This window comes from Perna viridis, chromosome 10 (assembly GCF_037379345.1).
Source record: "Perna viridis isolate PV_CMFRI_1.1 ecotype Kerala chromosome 10, ASM3737934v1, whole genome shotgun sequence".
NCBI lineage: Eukaryota > Metazoa > Mollusca > Bivalvia > Mytilida > Mytilidae > Perna > Perna viridis.
Genome location: NC_142454.1, coordinates 4,084,816 through 4,105,810, shown reverse-complemented (window position 1 = coordinate 4,105,810; position 20,995 = coordinate 4,084,816). Strand labels below are relative to the sequence as shown.

At 34.1% G+C, this 20,995-nt stretch overlaps 1 protein-coding gene and 1 long non-coding RNA gene across 2 annotated transcripts; one reads left to right on the top strand and one right to left on the bottom strand.

Moving 5' to 3' along the window:
- Positions 1–150: 150 nt before the first annotated feature.
- On the bottom strand, positions 151–20,768 carry LOC148604199 (uncharacterized). Its single transcript, XR_015915965.1, has 3 exons — positions 19,480–20,768; positions 5,105–5,177; positions 151–915 (listed from the first exon to the last, which is right to left on the bottom strand). It is a non-coding gene; the product is annotated as an uncharacterized LOC148604199 (long non-coding RNA).
- LOC148604200 (uncharacterized) lies at positions 10,997–12,915 on the top strand. The gene is made up of 2 exons (XM_088550724.1): positions 10,997–11,195; positions 11,610–12,915. Exon 2 carries the CDS (start codon positions 11,659–11,661, stop codon positions 12,400–12,402), a length of 744 nt encoding a protein of 247 aa, XP_088406850.1. The 5' UTR covers positions 10,997–11,195; positions 11,610–11,658; the 3' UTR covers positions 12,403–12,915.
- Positions 20,769–20,995: the final 227 nt, after the last annotated feature.

Here is a 20,995-nt window from a genome sequence, read left to right as displayed (position 1 = left end):
CAAAAGCAAAAATTTCTACCATTGTGATACAGCGTTTTGATTTCCCGGAAGTAAACTATAAAATGCAGATCGGCCTTCGGATTTCAATACGTTCTACATCTCAAAGTCCGGAAGGGCAACTGAAACTAGAACGAGATTTACAGGGTCAACAAATCACACCTATTTTATTTGCAAGTATCATGCAACCTAATAGTTACCAATTCTAATTTAACAAGGAATGTAAAGCTTCCCGGGTTGCAGTTTCATACGACCGTAGGGTTAGAACCCTCAACAATATGTGCAAGTATTAACACAACATTCAAGCTTGATACTTGAAAAATGACAGATATCTAGTTTTAGAGAATAAAAATGTTTTAAAAAAGCATAAAATAGAAGATTTTGTATTGTAATACACGTTTTGATTTCCCGGAAGTAAATAAAAAAATGCAGATCGGTCTTCGGATTTCAATACGTTCTACATCGAAAATTCCGGAAGGGAAACAAACAAGAACGAGACTTACAGGGTCAACAAATAACATTTTTTGCATCTGCAAGTTTAATGCAACATAATAGTAACCAATTCTAAATCAACAAGGAATGTAAAGCTTCCCTGGTGGCAGTTTGATACGACCGTAGAGGTAGAATCCTCAACAATTTGTGCAAGTATTAACACAACATTCAAGCTTGATGCAACTCTGAATTTTTCATTTGGTTAATAGTAACTTAACCAGGCTCATAGCGGAGATCTTAGAAGTAACAGTATGATAAATAATTATTGAATTTAATTCGTTTTTTTTAACATTTTTCGTTTTATACAGTTGTTGACTTCTTCACATATTTGATAAATGTGCTCCTTCTATTGCTGTTCATCTAGGTGTAAACACATGTTGATCCAGTCCGACATAAGCTGTTCTATCACACTTATCTGTACTTTCCCTGTAAAACAACAACTGCATTATATAGTAACACTGACTGTATTAATGACAATAGTATGCACATGTATATTTAGTTAAAATAGTTAACAGTTACTAACAATATATGTGTAAAAGTCGTGAATACATACATGTACAAGTATAGCTACATATAAATGCTACCGAGATAATAGATATGAAAATTATATTACAAAAGACAAAGAAAATATTAAATAAACTAAGCATTAAGGGAATAGAGAAATTTACTACTTGTAAGTCCGAAAATAATACTTGTCTGTTATTGCAGTGTACATGTACTATGTCTATTATTTAAGAAGTATTAGGAAACTGGAAATAATCATTTTCAATTGCCAATCATATTGGTTAAATAATGAAAAAATTATAGGTACATGTACTTGTCGCAAGCACTTGTTTCTATCACTGTCCATACGTACATATACCCTGGGAAAAATCTTCACCTGGTTTGTGCGTATATTACTGTAACAGCCAAATCATTGATAGGAACAAGTGCCTGTGCTATGTAGAGGCTCTTTAAGAAAAATGCTAGTTCAAAATTAAACTTTTAAATAATATTTTTTATTAGTTTACTAATAAAGGCACCGACAGTTTTTATACTGCGGGAGGGTGGGGCTTGGATTTGATGTCAGATTATATTTTTTATTCAATAAACGGATGAGTTAAAAATCACAGAATTTGGAGCTCTTTTTTCCTCACTTATTAACATGGTGCCTAACAAAACCTTGTGACGAATTTCAACTAGCTGTCTGATTGTCATGTCTTGGGAACATAACATATAGCGTCTTAGTATAAAATTTGCATAAAACATATTCCAAATTAGTTAGTTTATAGCAATTTTATTTGCTCAACTAGAACAAAAAGGATAGGACACAAGTTAGTCAAACTTATGAAGTCTCCCATGAAATACATTTCTTGCAATATTACACAGAGCATACTACAAGGACATACAGTAATGACATGCACAAGAAAACAACTAATATCAATTGGGTAAATAAAATAACAAAACAAAGGATTAACAAATCCACATAGTTTGTGTGTGGACCCGATGCCTCCAAGTATTTTAAATGACGATTTCTTGATAAATATTAGAACTGCTTCTACGATTGCTACATTCAGTTCGTATGTAATATCTTGATGCCCACTTAAGAGAATACTACTTTCTATTTCCATGGGTAGCTAATTCAGTTTATGAATAATGTCGTTTCGGATATCATTGTAGAAAGGACAGACAAAGAAGAAATGGTTTACGTCATCGATTTTAGCACCACAATTACACGCTGGGCTAGACACTATGTTAGTTTTAGCAAGATCTCCCTTTAGAAACTAAGCCAAACGACGGAGTTGCGAGAGTATTACGTTAAATTTTCGTGGGCCATATAAGAATAATACAAAGGTGTATTTATGTTTGAAAATTTATCTTTTAGTGCTGCCTTCAAGCTTGAAAGAGAGTTTGAGAACGGATGGGACGAGTTTGTTCCATGCTTCAATTACAGAAGGAATGAAAGATTCGGATGTTAAAGAGTTTGGAGAGAGTGTCCCTATTGAGCTTATATTTTAACTTTCTTAAAATGTTTAAATGCCTATTGTAACATGAATCTTCTTTTTTCCTTTGATCTTTTTATGGAATAACATAGAGACGACAAGCATGTACCAAAATGTATGCTCTAAATTGAAGCAACCAAATAATATTGCATGAAAGGTCACATGGGCCTATATAATGCAATGAGGAAACAGCCATGAAATAACCAAAACACGAAAACCAATATTGCATGGGTAAGCTCCGCCTCTTTGGGAAAAGATTACGCCTACAAAAAAGCACACATACAAATGTCAATTTTATTAGGTTTCATATAATAAAATACAAATCTTTAAATCTCTGCAGGTTTTCTTTGCCAGACAGAGAACAAAAAATATAATGTCTACTCATTAATTTAAAGATAGAACCGAAAAAAATACACATTTCTTTACTTTTGAAACATATTAGCAAAAAAAAAACAACACCCAAGTTGAACATAATGTATCGAAATGAAATTTTGCTCAAATACAGAGCTAAAAGTTAGTGAAAGTTGAAGTTGCAATTTGAAAATTGTAGAAAATTGTAAATATGGAAAAATAAATATTTTTTTACATTTGGGCCAAAAAAGGGGGTCCATGCCCCGAATAGTTGTGTTTAAAAGCCTTCAAAAAGACAATTAGCGTAAATCAGTCTAATTCAATTAAAAAATACACACCTGAGAGAGAACCAAATCATCGCTTTCTACATTTTCAATGTCAAGCCAATCTGGTAGAGAGAATGCGTCTGCCATACTGCCTACTGTGCGGGTTATTAGATTTTCCCGCCAAACGTTATTATTTTTTCTGCACGGACTGTCATGGGCGTGTCATTCATGTTACAAATCATTTATAGCAACGCCTTCCTCGTTAGCCAAATAAACTTCTCACGCTGCGCGTTAGAAAGTTTATTTGTCTAATTCGGAATACTATGCTATAAATATAACTTAATACTTTTAATAATAGAATCTATTTGGTCATTCCATTTACCATCTTGTAAAAAGTTATTCCAAGATGTCTGTGACAGTGTGTTATCGGTATAATCTTATCATTTAGGGAAAAAGATAGATCATCTTGTGTTTTTACGTTTAAGAAAATCATTATTTCGGTTTTATCTGGGTTAAAGTTCATTAACCACTTATTTGCTTAGTCTGCAAGTTCCTCTAAATCATTTGCTATTACTGCTTTGATATTTGCATTACTATTACTAAAGTAACCCAAAGATGTATCATCAGGATTGGAGTCGATCTCCAGTATCATTTATGAAGATAAAAAATAGTAAGGTACCAAGGACTGACCCTTGCGGTACACCACCTTGGATTGGTAGAAGAGATGAGCAACTGTTTTTAAGCAAAAATTTCTGTTTTCTATCGATAAGATAATCCTTAAACCAGCCTATGAGATTTCCGTAAATTCCGTACAATTTGAGTTTATGTGTCAAACGTTTTGAGAAATCACAAAATACGAAGCAGCTAGTTTCTATATTTTCAAGAGAGTTCAAAACACTATTATATAATTCAATTAGTTAATGCACCGTTGAATGTTTAACTTGGTGATTATTTACATGTCTGTACACCACTCTTTCCATTAACTTTCCCAAACAGTATTATAATTATATTTTTTTCTACTTAATTTCATTTTCCGATATTACAAAGTAGTTTAACGCATTATTCAGTTTTAGATCGAATTCAGGCAGAGGGGAGTTTCCGTCAACAAGGGACGAGACCGATGAAAAATATTTGTTCAGCAGATTACATTTCTCATTATCATCATAAATTACTTCAACTGTGTCGTTATTCAAGGTATTAATGAGATGGGGTATGGTATTCATGCCTTTGTTGGATTTAATAACCATTTTCCAGTACATTTTTGAATTCTTCATATTTTCCGTTGTATAATTGCCAATATTTTTCTCAAAGTTCTCTTTGGCAACTTTTTTTCATGCTGTTTACTTTATTTCTTTGTTTTTTATGCTAGAGAATATCCTTTATCCAGTTTTGACCGAAGAGTTTTTTTCCTAATTCTGTCACGAATACGAATTCTTCGCCTAATGTTATTATTAAAAGCTGCTTTAAAAAGTTCGAATATAACGCATGGATCCATTGTTGTAATTGATGTATTCCCGGAGCTCGAGATGCAGCCATACCTTATCCTGTTTTTGCAGAGTTACCTCCCGTAAGAGCAGGTATAATTTCGAAGTCTCTCTAATCGATGTTCGGATTCGGGTGCAGAAAAAAGAGGTAACTCGAATGAAAATGGAATCCACAGCAGACAAACACAACGGTGTTTCTAAAATTTACCGGGTGTTTCATTTTGTTGGTAGGTTACATAAGGATGATTTTCATTTGTATCCCGGTAAAGAAAATTTATGGCAGGGTCAGTAGAACGAGAAATTCCCTTTTGACTTTCGAGATTTTCTAAAGTATCGTCGATATCGGATGGAAAACCTTACGTGTTCCGAATAGACACCTGCTCCAAAGGGAGATAAATGTTGACAAAATGTTGGTCCGCAAGTCGGGAATAGTAATATAATACGGCACAAATGTGGTCAGTAATTGTCATTATTTATTTGAAAACTAATCAAGAAATAGATGAAATGCAATTAAAACAAGATATGTGCTTACCTGTGTATCCGTTATTGCTATTTTTAACCAAGATGAAAGTATTTTTAACCAAGGTGAATGTCCTGTTGGCAATCTTCGGAAGTAGAGGCGAAAAATAAATAGATTAGATCTTCTTTGATTTAATAAAAAAACGTTGTTTTCACAATAATATGTAGGTATGATATTGCTTCAATTGCATTACTACCAAATAACTTATTTCATTGAATCAGGTAAACCAGCTTTAAGCCACGGTCTGTCATGTACATTGTATGGTTACCATTTTAGTCGGTACGTGTGCACATACATTGTATGGTTATCATTTTAGTCGGTACTTTTTTTCTTGATTTTATGATAAGTGTGCTTTCAAAATCATGGCATTTCGTCTACATCGTTAATCTCATTCAATCTATTTTCCCAGTCTATTTTTAAAAAAAGTTCATCAGCAAAGTTAACACGATCAGTTTGATCATACATCCACACTTCACGTTCAAATGTACTTAATACTGATTTTGGACATTCAAAAAACGTAATCGCCGCGTCGTGATCACTGATCTCTCTAGACATACTTATACACGTACATCCGGGTACTTCGAGCGAAGCGAATCGCTAAAAATTATTGGATCTAATAAAGTTCTAAAATCGTTAGCTACGTATACTCGGGTTGGTTTATTTATCACATTATCTACATTGTAGGTTGTAAGAGTTTATGATATCTAGAAGCCTATTAATTGAGTTACAAAATAGGTTTAAACTGAAATCACTAGCTAGCACGATGTTCTTATTTAGTTTGAGGGCCAATTCGATTGAGTATTGGAGACGCAACCAGTAATCATTGTCACTACCTGGTGGCTTATAGGTTGCACACAATAGAAAGGATTGACCACGCATGAAATTCTGCCCAGATTATTTCATCAACTGGATTTTCAAGTTCGAATTTTCTCGAAATACCTATACTTTCTTTCGAATATTAGGATACCACCTCCTGCATAAGACCTATCTTTGCAAAAGTGGGTTATTATTTAAAGTATCAATTAGAATATCATAGTGTTGGCTGTGTTCATAAAAGTGTGTTTCAAATAGAATCAAAATATCAAATTCATCAGCGAAGTTATCTAAGAATTCAATTTTCTTTCTTATGATGCGGATGTTTAGATTACATAATGAAAAGAAGTATTCGCAATTTGTACTGGTATTTTGTGTCGAGGTTGAATTATTTAATAGGCCAGGATTACTTTCGATATTCCCTATTAAAAGAATTGAGTATTTTCTATGGCACTTGGTGTACCTAATACTGTAAACGTATTGTATGGCTTAAATGTTCTAAATGCTGAAGAAAATATAAAAGTTTTTCTTAAAGTTCAGAAGTTTATTATCAAAAGTGAAAGGTTTATAAGTGCTTGACTTCCGTGCACTGCATCTCTTTACTAATCTTGTAATTCCATTTGTTCAATTCGTTTGTCTTATTTACTAGTCAGTTCACGAAATTATTCCACACGCAATCTATGTATAAGCATCTTCTTGCTAAACTTTATATAAGCTTGAATATACTTGAATGAATAAGTTTAAACTAATTGAGTAGAGAATGAAAAGTACAAACAGTGCATTCACATTCGGATTTAACGATTCAAGAAGTATAAGTCATGCAAATAGACACGAAAAACGTAAGTTGTTTAGACATATATCAGAGTATGTGTTCATATTGTTATGATAACCAGCAAGTTTCTTCTATGTGTTTATTTTATTTGTTATTTAGTAAAGAATATTTAGGTATACAGTGTAATATTCTACGGTATCTTATTAACTCTTAATCATTGAAAATGCAGTAAAATGCAACTATTTTTAGAGACAGTTTTGTTGTGTGATTAAATAGTCAACTTTTATCGGAAAAAGTTGTTCTTTTTTATATTTCTGAAAATCTATACATGTGATCTTTACATGTTACTTGTTTCCTAATACCTACAATAAACGGTTTCACTTAAATTACTTATCAAAATGTATTGGGGTCGATTGATCTTTGACCCCTCCTCTAATTAATGCAAAACAACAGAAAACTTTACCGTATTTCACTTTGATAAGTACGATATTCAGACTACATTGATTTATCTTTCCTTTGACATACATGTATGATATAGCCGTATACCATCTAGGCCCATTAAAGTCGAAAACTAAAGCACTTTTTGATACCTGTCCGCAGCACGATAGTGATAGAGACTGAAATAGATAAAGTTAATGAGTTCAAACTATTTATGTTGAAAAAGTTCGGCTACTGCACTTCCGTTTCTGACATTGTCGTCAGCTTGTAAAAATTGTTCAGCTTGCACCTGCACTTCATTGTCGTCAGTTTGTAAAATTTGTTCAGCTTGAACCTGCACTTCATTGTCGTCAGCTTGTAAAATTTGTTCAGCTTGCACCTGCACTTCATTGTCGTCAGCTTGTAAAATTTGTTCAGCTTGCACCTGCACTTCATTGTCGTCAGCTTGTAAAATTTGTTCAGCTTGAACCTGCACTTCATTGTCGTCGAACAAGTGTGGTTGTTTCCTTGGTTGGTCTTATATTTTAAGATCACCTTGATCTGAATTGCCCCGCTTTCAGAGGTGATCTTTACATAGATATTTGAATCCCAAAACATGACAAAAACGTCAAATTAGGACACCGTGACAATTCACATAGTTTACACAATGTAAAGTACATGATTGATTGTTGGGGTTTAAGGTCCGAGCAACAATATTTCAGCTATATTCAGGCGATGAACATGAAATGGATGATAAAATGAACATGAAATGATGATGAACTTTGGTTACAGGTATGTTAAATAAATACTGGACAAATTAAAATGAAGTATTATTTCAAAATTTGTATTTGCATATCAATAAGGCTTTTATAATCATTAGCTTGTTTATAAATATATACATTTTAATGAATAATGGCATGCTAAAGATATTAAGAAAAATTCATACGCATGATTTTTCAACTATTCAAATTATTCTTAAACTGAATTAAGTAATTTTGGAATATTTTTTTCAAAAAGAAATGTTGTATTTAATAACTAATTTTAATTAATCCTATTCTTTTTGTAGCACGAGTACTCACAGAAAGACAGTACCCATCGTTTCATCTGGAAAGTTCTTGCTCTCCCGTTCCTACCCGCTGATACCAACGACATTTACAGCTCTTCAAGACAGCGTCGACACCGAGAAGATCACAAGCCTTATGACCTACATCAACAACACCTGGATTACCAACGACCTATGGACACCAGCATCGGGGACCGCGTACCGCCAGTCAGTGAGGACCAACAACGACGTTGAGGGCTGGCACCACCGCATCAACAGAAAGGCAAAGAAAGCGAATCTACGGTTTTACGTGTTAGTCAACCTACTCTACAAGGAAACTAGCCTACTACCAACCTAGCTGAAGATGGTGACCGAGGGGAAACTCCGACGCTACCAGAGGAAGACGACGACAATTCTACACCACAGAATCTTTACCTTGTGGGACCAATACCGTGACGACCAGATCATCCCCAACCAGCTCCTGAAGAAGTGTGGAAAGATCTACGGCGGCCAGTGAAGACTTAAGACTTTAATTGTTTATATATATGTCTTGTGTGTCTTTGTTGTTGTAAAGTATTTGTTAATTATTTGCCATTAAATAATATATTTCCTGAATAAAATGTATTTAAACTTGAATACGAATTTCTCTTCATTTTTACTTATCACGAACAGATCGGCACAAACAAAATTGCCGACAACCACTGTAGATAAGAATTATAATAAAGCATATGAACATGACAACACTATATGACATTATAACACGATACAATCTAGGACAATTTCATAAAATAACCACAAAATGAAGTGAAAAATTTGAGATCTATAGACTTGAAATTACGTCTTCAGATGCGTAAATATTCCTTCATTTCATATTTTGAGTAAACTTTTTAAACCAACGAGATAACATAACTTAAAGTTAGATAGTGGGCAAGTTGTCTGAAGAGTGGGCAAGTTGTCTGAAGAGTGGGCAAGTTGTCTGAAGAGTGGGCGAGTTGTATGACGAGTGGGCGACTTGTGCTGAAGAGTGGGCGAGTTGTCTGAAGAGTGGGCGACTTGTGCTGAAGAGTGGGCGAGTTGTGTGAAGAGTGGGCGAGTTGTCTGAAGAGTGGGTGAGTTGTCTGAAGAGTGGGTGACTTGTGCTGAAGAGTGGGCGAGTTGTCTGAAGAGTGGGCGAGTTGTCTGAAGAATGGGTGAGTTGTCTGAAGAGTGGGTGAGTTGTCTGAAGAGTGGGCGAGTTGTCTGAAGAGTGGGCGACTTGTGCTGAAGAGTGGGCGAGTTGTCTGAAGAGTGGGCGACTTGACGGAAGAGTGGGCGAGTTGTCTGAAGAGTGGGCGACTTGACGGAAGAGTGGGCGAGTTGTCTGAAGAGAGAGTGAGTTGTCTGAAGAGTGGGCGACTTGTGCTGAAGAGTGGGCGAGTTGTCTGAAGAGTGGGCGAGTTGTCTGAAGAGTGGGCGACTTGTCTGGAGAGTGGGCGAGTTGTCTGAAGAGTGGGCGACTTGTGCTGAAGAGTGGGCGAGTTGTCTGAAGAGTGGGCGAGTTGTCTCTTACTTTCGAATTCATTTGGATAGATCAAATGTAAGTACTCCTTGAAATATGAATAATTCATTGATACTCCTAGTACATCATCTTTATAACGAAAACTGAAATTGATGGAGTGGGTTGGTCGATTTTTGTAAATTTTGTGAAGCTCTTTTTGTAAAAACCTTAATTGCTTCATAGAAATATAGAAACAGATCGACCAGGAACTTGATGTCACGCAGTTGTGTCCTTTAAGAATTTCAATTGCCTGTTGAAACACCTGTCCCAACAACTCGACAAAATTTTTGTCGTGAAAATTCCCAACATTTGACAATGTCAGACACAAAGTGCTTCTTGTAGGAATCAGCGTGAGTTTTCATAAAATGTTCCCTTATTAAACTATTATGCCTGTTATGCATATTTTAAAGAAGCGATGACCTTTTATGAAAAACAAAATACGGAGGAGAATGTCCTGTAAAATTGGCTGATATTATATGGGTAAAAAAACCTTCAACGATGTTAGAACTATCAAATCTACAAAGCATTTGGTCGTTCCCTCGACGGGTCTCGATCTCGTACCGCTGTGACATGTATGGCAACATTGCCTGCTTTAAGTCCAGCGCCATAGACCACTTGACCAACTAAGCTTCTAGTATATAAAAACCAAAGCCTTCAATCTAGGGTTGTAACTTAATGAACGATTTAATATGTTAAGGATTTGTAACAAGTTTGATGGTGCTGTTACTGCCACTAATTTCTTGATTATAAAATATTATTTATGCCCAGTTAAAAGCCATGGAGCCTAGTTTATTTTCCTTTCAGTTCAAAGGAAAAAATGTTTATCAACAACTTGCTTGTCTGCATTTATTATGAAACTTGCAGATACTAATTAAATTACTCGTAAAAACATTTTTTTTATTTCAGAATAAGCAAGTCAAAAGAAAAATAAACTAATTTTTTATGCATGTCACTAATATTTTCGTAATGAAATCAACCTAAACTCTGTTTTAAGAGCAAACGGTTGCTTTGAAACTATGATCTATGGCAGCGGATAACTTTGCAGCGCATAATCCTAAATATCTTGTTCAGTCATCTTTTGAGCATGCATCAAATATATAAAAGAGCTGTTTTAGTTGATATGTCAGTTTTTTCCCATCAAATGACGGGGTAAGAAACTGGTATGGTGTTTTATTTTAATTGTCTAGATATTTATATGCCATCGATTTGTCATTACTTGTCTTAGTTTATTCCGTCTACTCATTCAAATGAAAGTTATCCATGCATTATATTTGGTTTCTATTTGTATGATAAACCATATCTATCCATTGTGCATGAAGTAAATCGAATGGTATTCACAATTGCTGAAATGCATTTACCTGAGTGTATACTTGTATTGTAAAGAAATATTGACATTCATTTTTTGGGCTATCAGACATACATCATCATACATCGAAATGTATATGTATTTTGTTCATTTCTATATTTCGTTAGTAATTATGCCGAATTCGGATCTAAAACATTTGAAAGATTCTTAGGTTTGGTAAGTCAATAACAAATAAGAATTGTGTTTTATCACATGAAAATAATAATAATAATGATAATAATAACTGTATTTCAAGAGATATACACAGAGAACAGGCTAGAGCTACAATTCAAATACAAGATTTAATACAAGCTACAGCACCCATATATATATGAAATCTCTTACGATCAAAGTCAAAATTGTCACTATGGGTACTTGTAATCAAGTTGTCATTAATTAATAAAAGCAATCTGCTAAGACGACTTTAGATTACTTACAAAACTAATCGAGAGATCACTTTGGTGCAGATTTGTTTTTCAAACGATTAAGTCTTGCAATAAAACTTTTTTAAAAATTGGCAAATTAGCTAACAATAATTACTGCAGTTTGAACTTGAATTTTCATTATTGTCGTATTAATGATTAATTTTAGGAGATGACAGGAAAGTCGTAATCAATTCAAACAATAATTGAAGTATACAATGTCGGATAACCTTTCAAAAGTTGTTTGTTCTGACCACCAGGAAGAAGAGTGTACGTTTGTTTGCACAGAATGTCAGGTATTGATTTGTGATATTTGTATTGAACTAAACGAACATGGTAGCCATGAAATACAATCCATCAAAAGGTTTATAAAAGAAGAAGGCATTGAACCAGTGAAGTGTTTTGACGAGATAGATTTCAATCTGATGACATCAAAAATTGAAAATGAGAAAAGGAAGCACCTAAAAGAAGTTATTGATAGTATTGAGAAACGAGCACACCTTTTGAAAACGGAAATAGAAGCTATAAAAGAGGAAATGATAATTGAGTGTAGAGAACACTATTCAAAAAATATCCTTGTCATAAATAAATTCATATCCATTTTGAATCCTACAGAACTAGTGGAAAAGATTAAAAATCTCCCTCAAAGTAGTGAGAGGAGCAAAAGCGCATGCGTAGCAAAAGATCTTCTTACCTTCTTAACAACAATGGAATCAGAAGAAACTAAAGAATTGGAAGAGGAACAAATAAACTTGCTTATATTTACGAACGAGAAAATCAAAAGGTCAAGTTTGACCAAAATGTTTGGAAGACTAGAAACTGCGGAAGATGAAAATTTACCGGACTACTGCTTGCGATTTATCGATCGTCCCAAAAAGTGTGCTACAGGAGACAAGGAAAGTGACATAAAAACACCAACAAATTCGGAAGACGACGGCTTGAATGATTTTGTTGAAGATTAAGTGTTTTGACGTGATCTCTTGTTGGTGCTTACCATGCTTACTGTTAACATCATACAGACAAAAATTTTTATGTCGTACCATAGGACTTTTTCTGATCGATTGACTAGCATATATGCATATAAAATTCATCATATCAAGATTAAGTATGTAAAAATGCATGATCCAAGCACAGGTATCGTGTTCTAAATATCATTTGATCACTTTGAGTACACTCAGTCTTTACAAATTAGGGACGTTCAATCACAAAAAATGAGTGTCAGGTTTTTGAGTGAATTGACCAATCTTACATCGATAAACTTTGGAAAGAACATTGTTTAATCCTAATAAATATGAAACATTTCTACATTTACTATATATGAGTTCATCCCTGGTTGCACTGGGTTACTGCTGCTTGCATTCCCGAATGTCCATTTTGGTTCTTTTATGATGTGCGTTTTGTTCTTCGTATGATGTCATTTTCATATTCTTGGTGATATCTTGTGAAATAATATCCCCCATATTCAGTTCCCAAGAATACAATTTTACTATGAAAAAGGAAAATCCAACTTAGTATGACAAAAATGACCATGCATTATGAAATGCCAGATATTTTTGTTTTAAATCAATATTTTGCTTTGATAACCAAATTGTATGTGAATTAAATAAAACAACACCATTATACGTTCAAAATGAATGTGTACAAAAATAGTCGGTCTAATTTTTTTGACTGTGGTTCACGTGTGTGTGATAGAGTTTAATGCTGGTTCTACATTATACAATTATACTATTCCCCATATTCACTTAAAATCCCGACTCAAAATCATTCTAAAAGATGGAACACCTAGATACAAATACATAGTAATTGGTTGAAATTCTCGATACTTTGTAAAAATGGTTTCAAATCATTTTCTAAGTATACCAAAGAAGATGATATCAAAATGCAGAAATATTTGGTCGAAAACCTATTTGTCCAGTGTTGTCGATTTGCCATATCCTTTGATAGTTTCCGCTTTATTAATGGCGTATTGTTTTTAAACAATCCTCGATTCGGGGATTTTATATATCAAAAAACCCAAAGAACTTGAGATAAAGGACACTACATACACTATGAAGTCAGCCTCAAGTTTTGACTTACACTTAGGGATCAATAGGAAAGAAAGTCTCAAGTCCAAACTATACGACACACGCAATGACATCTTATTCCGTGTTGTCAAATTTCCATTCAACTGTGGCGGTATTCCTTCTGCACATGCAAAAAGTGTTTGCATATCTCTCATTCGTTATGCCAGAACTTGTGGAAACTACGTGGACATTTTAAATAGTGCCTTGCCTAGAGTTCTTACAATTAAGACTCCTGAAAATGTATGTTGCTACAAGTAATCTAATCACAAGTGTTATGATTGTCATCGTGAAGTCTTGGATCGTTATGGTGTACCTATCCGCCTCACGAGAACCGATTCGTTCCCTGATGCATTTGGTCCATGCTTCCAGTTTTCAGTGGCGTCTGGGTTGTCTATTTACTTTTGTTTCTTTGTACGTATTATTTTGGTTATATTATGTTCATTGTCTCTGTTGTTCCTGTCTAGCCTTCATCCTTGGAATATATTCTTTTGATTATTGCCGAATCTTGGAAGACAAATGAAAACGCCATTACTGGTATCATTTCAAGGGCACAAAGCTGTTATAAAACTTCAACCCAACGAACACTTACGTAAAGTCTTCCAAAAATACTCATTTTTTTCTCTTTTCTTCATACTTTTTTTGTATATAGAACATAACAAGATTCACTCCATTTTCTATTCATAATTTTGGCGGCTTTTTTGTTTTGATAATGGACATTTCAAAACAAAATTTGGTGTTTCTAAAAAAGCAGAGGACGCTTACCCTACCGATGCACCTGGTCCATGCTCCCAGTTTTTAGTGGAGTCCGAGTTTCTCATTTACTTTTGTTACTTTGTATGTATGATTTCAGTTACTTTATGTTCTTTGTTGTGTATGTCTGCTTTCCAACTCTGGTCTTTGTCCCTGGATTACATTCTTTTGATTACCGCTATAACCTTGGTTCCCTTGATTACTCTTTCAGTCAGTCACGATCTCAGTGATGACTATGACAGAAATAGCTAAATTGTATTAACGATTTCAAAGGAAAAGATTTTTTTGTAACCCACGACAACGAACGTCGAAGGTTCAGTGATGTTATGAGCCATAATGGATAACAAGTGAGAATAGTAGCTAAAATAAGTAAACGATGGAGTTTTAAAATAAGTTATGTTTATTAGAGGTTTTAGATCACCTGGACCGAAGATCATTGTGAGCTATTGGTCTCACTAACCACTAATCAAAATTTCACTGTGAATTCCCAGGACAAGTGATATCTTAAAGTTGCATACCTTTACGGAGCTTAGAAAATAAGGCTTTCAAAATAATTATGCAAATGACACAATGATAGTAGAAATTTTGTGTTATGAATTAATAGTACTGAAAATCCACATTTTTACCTTTCCTGCTAACTGACAGCATGGAGGCAAATTACTCACACATGTAAACAAAATTCATACACTTTTGTAGTAAATTACAAATATGATTTTAAATAACACATTCTTAGCTATTTTGTCTACCTTTGATCAGAATACACACAAATAATGAACTTACAATGCACATTTCTAGGTTCAGTGTGTATTTTGGTACTACGTGGGGGTGGGCGGATGGCTATTTGTCCCGAAAGCGGGATTAGTTTTCGTCTTAGAGTTATTGCCCTTAAAATGTGAAAATAGTATAATAAGGCCGAGCTGGAATTATTGCTTTTGATCTTGTTCTTGACCATGTGCTTTCTATTCAAGATTTTCTTAGCAATATTTTGATGTAACTTGTACCATTCAAACAGGTCCTTCTTTTGAATTTTCCGCGGGACATCCTTTACTTCATTACTTTAAAATCAATTAATCCCATCGGGAGTAATTTACATTTGTGAAAGAGTAATCAAGGGAACCAAGGTTATAGCGGTAATCAAAAGAATGTAATCCAGGGACAAAGACCAGACATGGAAAACAGACATACACAACAAAGAACATAAAGTAACTAAAATCATACATACAAAGTAACAAAAGTAAATGAGCAACTCGGACTCCACTAAAAACTGGAAGCATTGACCAGGTGCACCGGTAGAGTAAGCGTCCTCTGCTTTTTTAGAAACACCCGCCGAGTTGCTCATAAAAAGTCAAGTCCGGGGTAGACAAACGAGGAAAGGAAAACTATGACTCGTTGAATAAATCAGTTTTCATGGTGCAGATGGATACACCATAACGATCCACGAGTTTATGATGACGACCATAAAACTTCTGTAGTGATGACTTCAATCTTGTAGCAACATAGCCATGTTCCAGAAGCCTATTTGTTAGAGTTTTAGTGCGATACAAAAGGTCTGCGTAGTTTCGGTAAAAAGTGAAAGTATGTAAGTGAGAAAATCATTAATTTCACTTCCATAAAAACGTATATAAGGGAGAAAGGAATTGACGAAATTGCAGGGGTTTGGGAAAATATCGATATCAATCAATTGTAATCTAAAATGTTACTCGAGACAGAAAAGTGCTTCATTGCTGCTGTCGACAATATGGAGAAGCGAACCAGTCTTGTAAGGTCCGCAATAGATGCAAAAAAGGCGAAAATGATAACTGATTGTTATGAAGAAAACAAATCACAAAACGTAGATCTCATAAATGAATTCATGACCGTTGTGGATCCTACAGAAATATATGAAAAGATTAACAATGTTCCAAATAGTAGTGATAGAATTGAAAATGCATTTGTTGCAAAAATCTCCTTGAATACGTAAAAAGAGTTTACTCGGACAAAGGTCTGAACATGGAAAAAAACAATCAATATACCTTTATTTACTACTGAAAAACGATGCAGGTAAGGTTTGACAAAATTTTTCGGGAAATTAGAAATTGTTGAAGATGAAACTGTACTAGACTACTTTAAGCCGTTTATCGAGACTGACAACGAATGTAGAAGCGAAGATGAAGAAGAAGAAAACGCAACGACGGGTTATAATGAGGAAGGCTTGATTTTGAAGAGAGTTAGGTGTTTATCATTGTGTAAATAAAACGAGGACTTCTGATAATTACTTTTCTGCAATTATACACATTCTATGTATGTACATTGATCGTAGACAACCTTTAGAAACCACATTATCAGTAAATAAATTATGCCCTGAAAGTTTAAAAAACTTAAATTAATCATTCCTTTCAGCGCCTAATTCATTATGTCTATATCCGATATTATTTTGTCTACTGTTTCCAGGGGGACAGTTGAAAAAAGTGCTTCAGATGATATTCCCTATATCGCGATACTGATTTAAAAGTTATAATTACCGATGCACATTTTATTTAAATTACAAGTAAAGGAAATGCTGTCCACATCTTCAAATATTTGTGGCTGGGCTTTGACTTGTGGAAGGTATAAATTGTGTCCAACCTAATAGTTATTGTCTTATGATATTGTAGTTCATATTATTTCTATTGTATACCGACAACAAATTTTTAAGAATCAGACTTTCATCATAATGTATTTAATCATTAGCAAACACATCATACGAACCTTGAAACCACCATCCTCCCAAATCAGGATTTAAAGCATACCTTTGCAACCTCAAAATATTTGAGGGAGCAAAGGTAGCCTCAAAACCACGTGTGTGAATGGCTTGACAATTGTTCAATCCAAATTGGACTATTGTTATTTAAATTAGGCTATCATTTGTCATACCAAAAATAAAAAAAAGCACAATTATTTTTTATATACTTTTACCTTGTGTCTTCTACAAAAGGCTGATTTCATAGCTAATCAAATCCAAAGGAAGGAACATCGTTTAGTCAAATCCATTGATCTCAGTTTTCGCTATATACTAGTAGATGACGTATAATCGTTACACAATCCTAGTTTCATCGATTTTAGAACGTGAGATAAAGGATACTACAGACACTGTGAAGTCAGCCTCGTATCTTGACCTACACTTTGAGATCGATGGTAAAGAAAACCTATTGACCATTCTATAAGACAAACGCGATGATTTTGCTTTCCGTATTGTCAGCTTTCCTGTCATCTATGGCAACATCCCTTCAGCACCTGCTTACGGAGTGTTCATATCACAACTCATACGTTATGCCAGCGCTTACCGTAACTACGCAGACTTTTTATATCACGCTAGACTTCTTACAATGAAGCATCTGGAACAGGGTTATGTTGCTACAAGATTAAAGTCATTACTTCAGAGGTTTTATGGTCGAACTCATTAACTCGTGGATCATTACTGTGTATCCATCTGCACAACGAGAATCGATATGTTCAACTCGTCATAGTTTTCTTCTTCTGTCTACAGTGGACGTGACTTTATGGGCAACTCGTATGTGGCGGGTGTTTTTAGAAAAGCAGAGGACGCTTACCCTACCGGTGCACATGGTCCATGCACCCATTTGTTTAGTGGAATCCAAGTTGCTCATTTACATTTGTTGCTTTGTACGTATTATTTTGGTTATTTTATGTTTTTTTGTTGAGTGTGTGTGTCAGTTTTCAATATCTGGTATGTTCCCAAAATTGCATTCATTTAGTTTCACTTGATTACTCTAACAATTTACAAGACAGAATACATGGTATAAAATATATGAACGTAGGGGCAACTCATAATAATGATGATGGGTATCTAAAGTGACAAAACCGGATACATTAAATGACAATTGAAGACCTTAAGTAACTTAAAACACATATAAACTAAATCATCTACAGCAATATGGACATCTGGGCCCTGTTTCATAAAAAAATTCTCAAATACATCTATCATTATAAACCATTACAATTTCAAGAATTATCACGTCATAGCATGGTAACACTACACTCAGTCTACGTTTAGGAAAAATCAAGGAAACAAGATTCGAGTGTTAACGAACATAAACTAGAGCTGATGACAATCATTTGATAACCGTAAAACTTCTAAAAAAATTTTGGGTCAATCAATTTAAATGTTAAAAACCAACGAGACTCAAACAACAAAGGCAATAAAATTTGTACATTCTCTTATATTGAAATATACAAAAATAACAGTAATGAATATAATGGTTATTAATCTCAATATACGGACTTGACGTATAGGAGCATCTCGGGTATCTTAAGAAAACCAGAAGATGCTTACCCTACCGGTGCACCTGGTCTATGCGCCCATATTTTGAGTCCGACTTGTTTTTGTTACTTTGTATGTATTATTTTAGTTACTTTATATTCTTTGTCATGTCAGGTATTTGCTCCTAGATTACATTCTTCTGATTTCCGCTGGAATCTTGGTTTCCTTGATTACTCTTTTATTTTTTGCACATTTATGCGATTGAAACATTTTCACCGAATTGACTTGTGAAACTCACAGATTTTTGTGCTAAATAAGATTCTCTCGATTTTAAAGTCCATTATCTGTCTTGGCCATTTGAATAGCTTCTAATTGTATTGAACAGACAAATTAATTAGCAATATAAGACATAAGATGTTTTCTACTTTTCAATAATTTGCACATTTCAAATATCTAGTTTATTACAGGAACAGTACCTTTTATTAACATGGATAGTTAAAAAAACCCTAATATATCTTTCGCAAGTTACAAATAAAACCCCTGATAAGTGTAACATGAGCATTGGCAAAAAAATGCAAAAACTATCTTTAGGGGGAAGTATATATAACAGTGATCTTAAAATAAAATTCTTAAAGAAAGTGTAAAACACAAACCAATGCGTCCAGTATGTCAAGAGATTCAGTTATTATAAGTTACGGCTAGCAGCTGAATGATATCTATCAAATTATTATAAAATGCTTGTATCCGGATGTCTTAAGTCATGCCAGATTTTAACTTGTTTAAGATAGTTCAATTATGTAAAAAAACTCGTTCTAATATATGTTTTCCAATGAACGGGGAGATATTCATTTAATTGGAGAGCGAAACACGGTAATCCATATGTATGTCCTGAGCAGAGATCAAGTTGTTGAACATCAAGAACATACGGAACGTTAAAGAAGAAGAAAAGTCTAGAATGAAAAATTCAACTTATAGAGCATATCTACCTTCCCAGTCAGTGCTCTGACGCTCAGTGTCAAGCATTTCTATACGGAACCGGAAGCTCTGAAGACATATTGTAAATGAACTAAATCATTTCAAAAATAAATCATGTACATATATATTTCCCATGTTTTTATAAGTGTATCTTAAATCATTAATTGTATTAAGGTTTGATAAAACATATAAATCTTACAAGCAAGCTGGAACGGACAATATAATCTAATAAAATACAAAGTGGTTGTAAAAATAATAGAAACCCCATTTTGAAGTACTATAGTTTATAAATCATATACAAATCGTGCAGTTAGACGTAATAACAATTCAGTTTTAAATCAAAAGGAGATCTCTATATAATACATTCAAGTACGTGTTATAAAATATACGTAAGTTAATTGTCATTCAGTTTTCATTAGTAGATTTCCTTGGAAGAACTTCATCAATTCAATTCTTGTATTTGTATTTCTCAGTAAGAAGTGCTTCCAAAAAGACGTATTTAAAATTTCAACGCGGTCTATTAAAATCTGTCGATTAATTTACCTTAACTATGCTGAAAATGAGCCTAAAAATTCATAGGTGGCTTGTCATGTGATGAATGTATCTATGAAATGATGTAAGAATGAAAATGCTGTAGAGAAATTTATGAATGGAATCGTTTGAGGAGAATAAAAAAAAATAGTAGCAGAAAGAGGATGTCGATATGACAGAGCTATTGATAGAATCAACAGGTTTAAACATTTTTTCAGAAAGGCAAGTATAAAAAGATAGTACACCTAAATACAAATATATACTTCTTGTTAGAAATTCCTCATAATTTGTAAAAAATAATACCAAATCATCTTCCAAATATACAGATGTTTACAAAATGCTGGATTTTAAATCGAAAGCATATTCGTCAAGTGTGGTGGACGCGTTTTGCAACAAACGGTCGGCATTCCAATGGGAAGAAATTGTGCTCCTCTACTTGCTGACCTATTCCTTCTCTCTTACGAGGCTGACTTTAAAGCTCCACTTCAGGAGAAACAAGTGTTGTGGTAAGACTGGAGACCCTCCTTGACAGCTGTGAGTATAGAAGTGAAAAGTTTTGAAAAAAGATTTGGTGATACGTTTTGCAGATCCAGCTATGTAACGTTGATTCCTGTGGAGTTTAGGTCACCAGTACATAAATGGTAAATCACAATCATCATCTTTGGTAGAGAGACCAAAAGAGGATGGCACAGATTTATGGTTATCCACTATCTCTTCTTTTGAGAGTGTAGTGGTAGTATAGGTCTTATCACTGCTTTTATTTTCTACATCTACCTCTGAAAATAAACATTGGATGTAATACGTTTTACAGACAAAAACAAAGTTGTTTTGGGCTGCTAGAACGACAATATATCTGTCATGTATAGTAGACAATGTTTTGGCCACATCGGGGTCTTTGAAAACTATCTCAAAATTAAAGAGCCCATGGCCTTTATCCACTATGACAGAAAATCAATGTCTTCATGTTTTCGTTTGATCCATTTTTTGCGTAGTCTT

Coding starts and splice junctions, on each gene's coding strand:
- LOC148604200 (XM_088550724.1), top strand. CDS start 11,659: ATGTCGGATAACCTTTCAAAAGTTGTTTGTTCTGACCACCAGGAAGAA.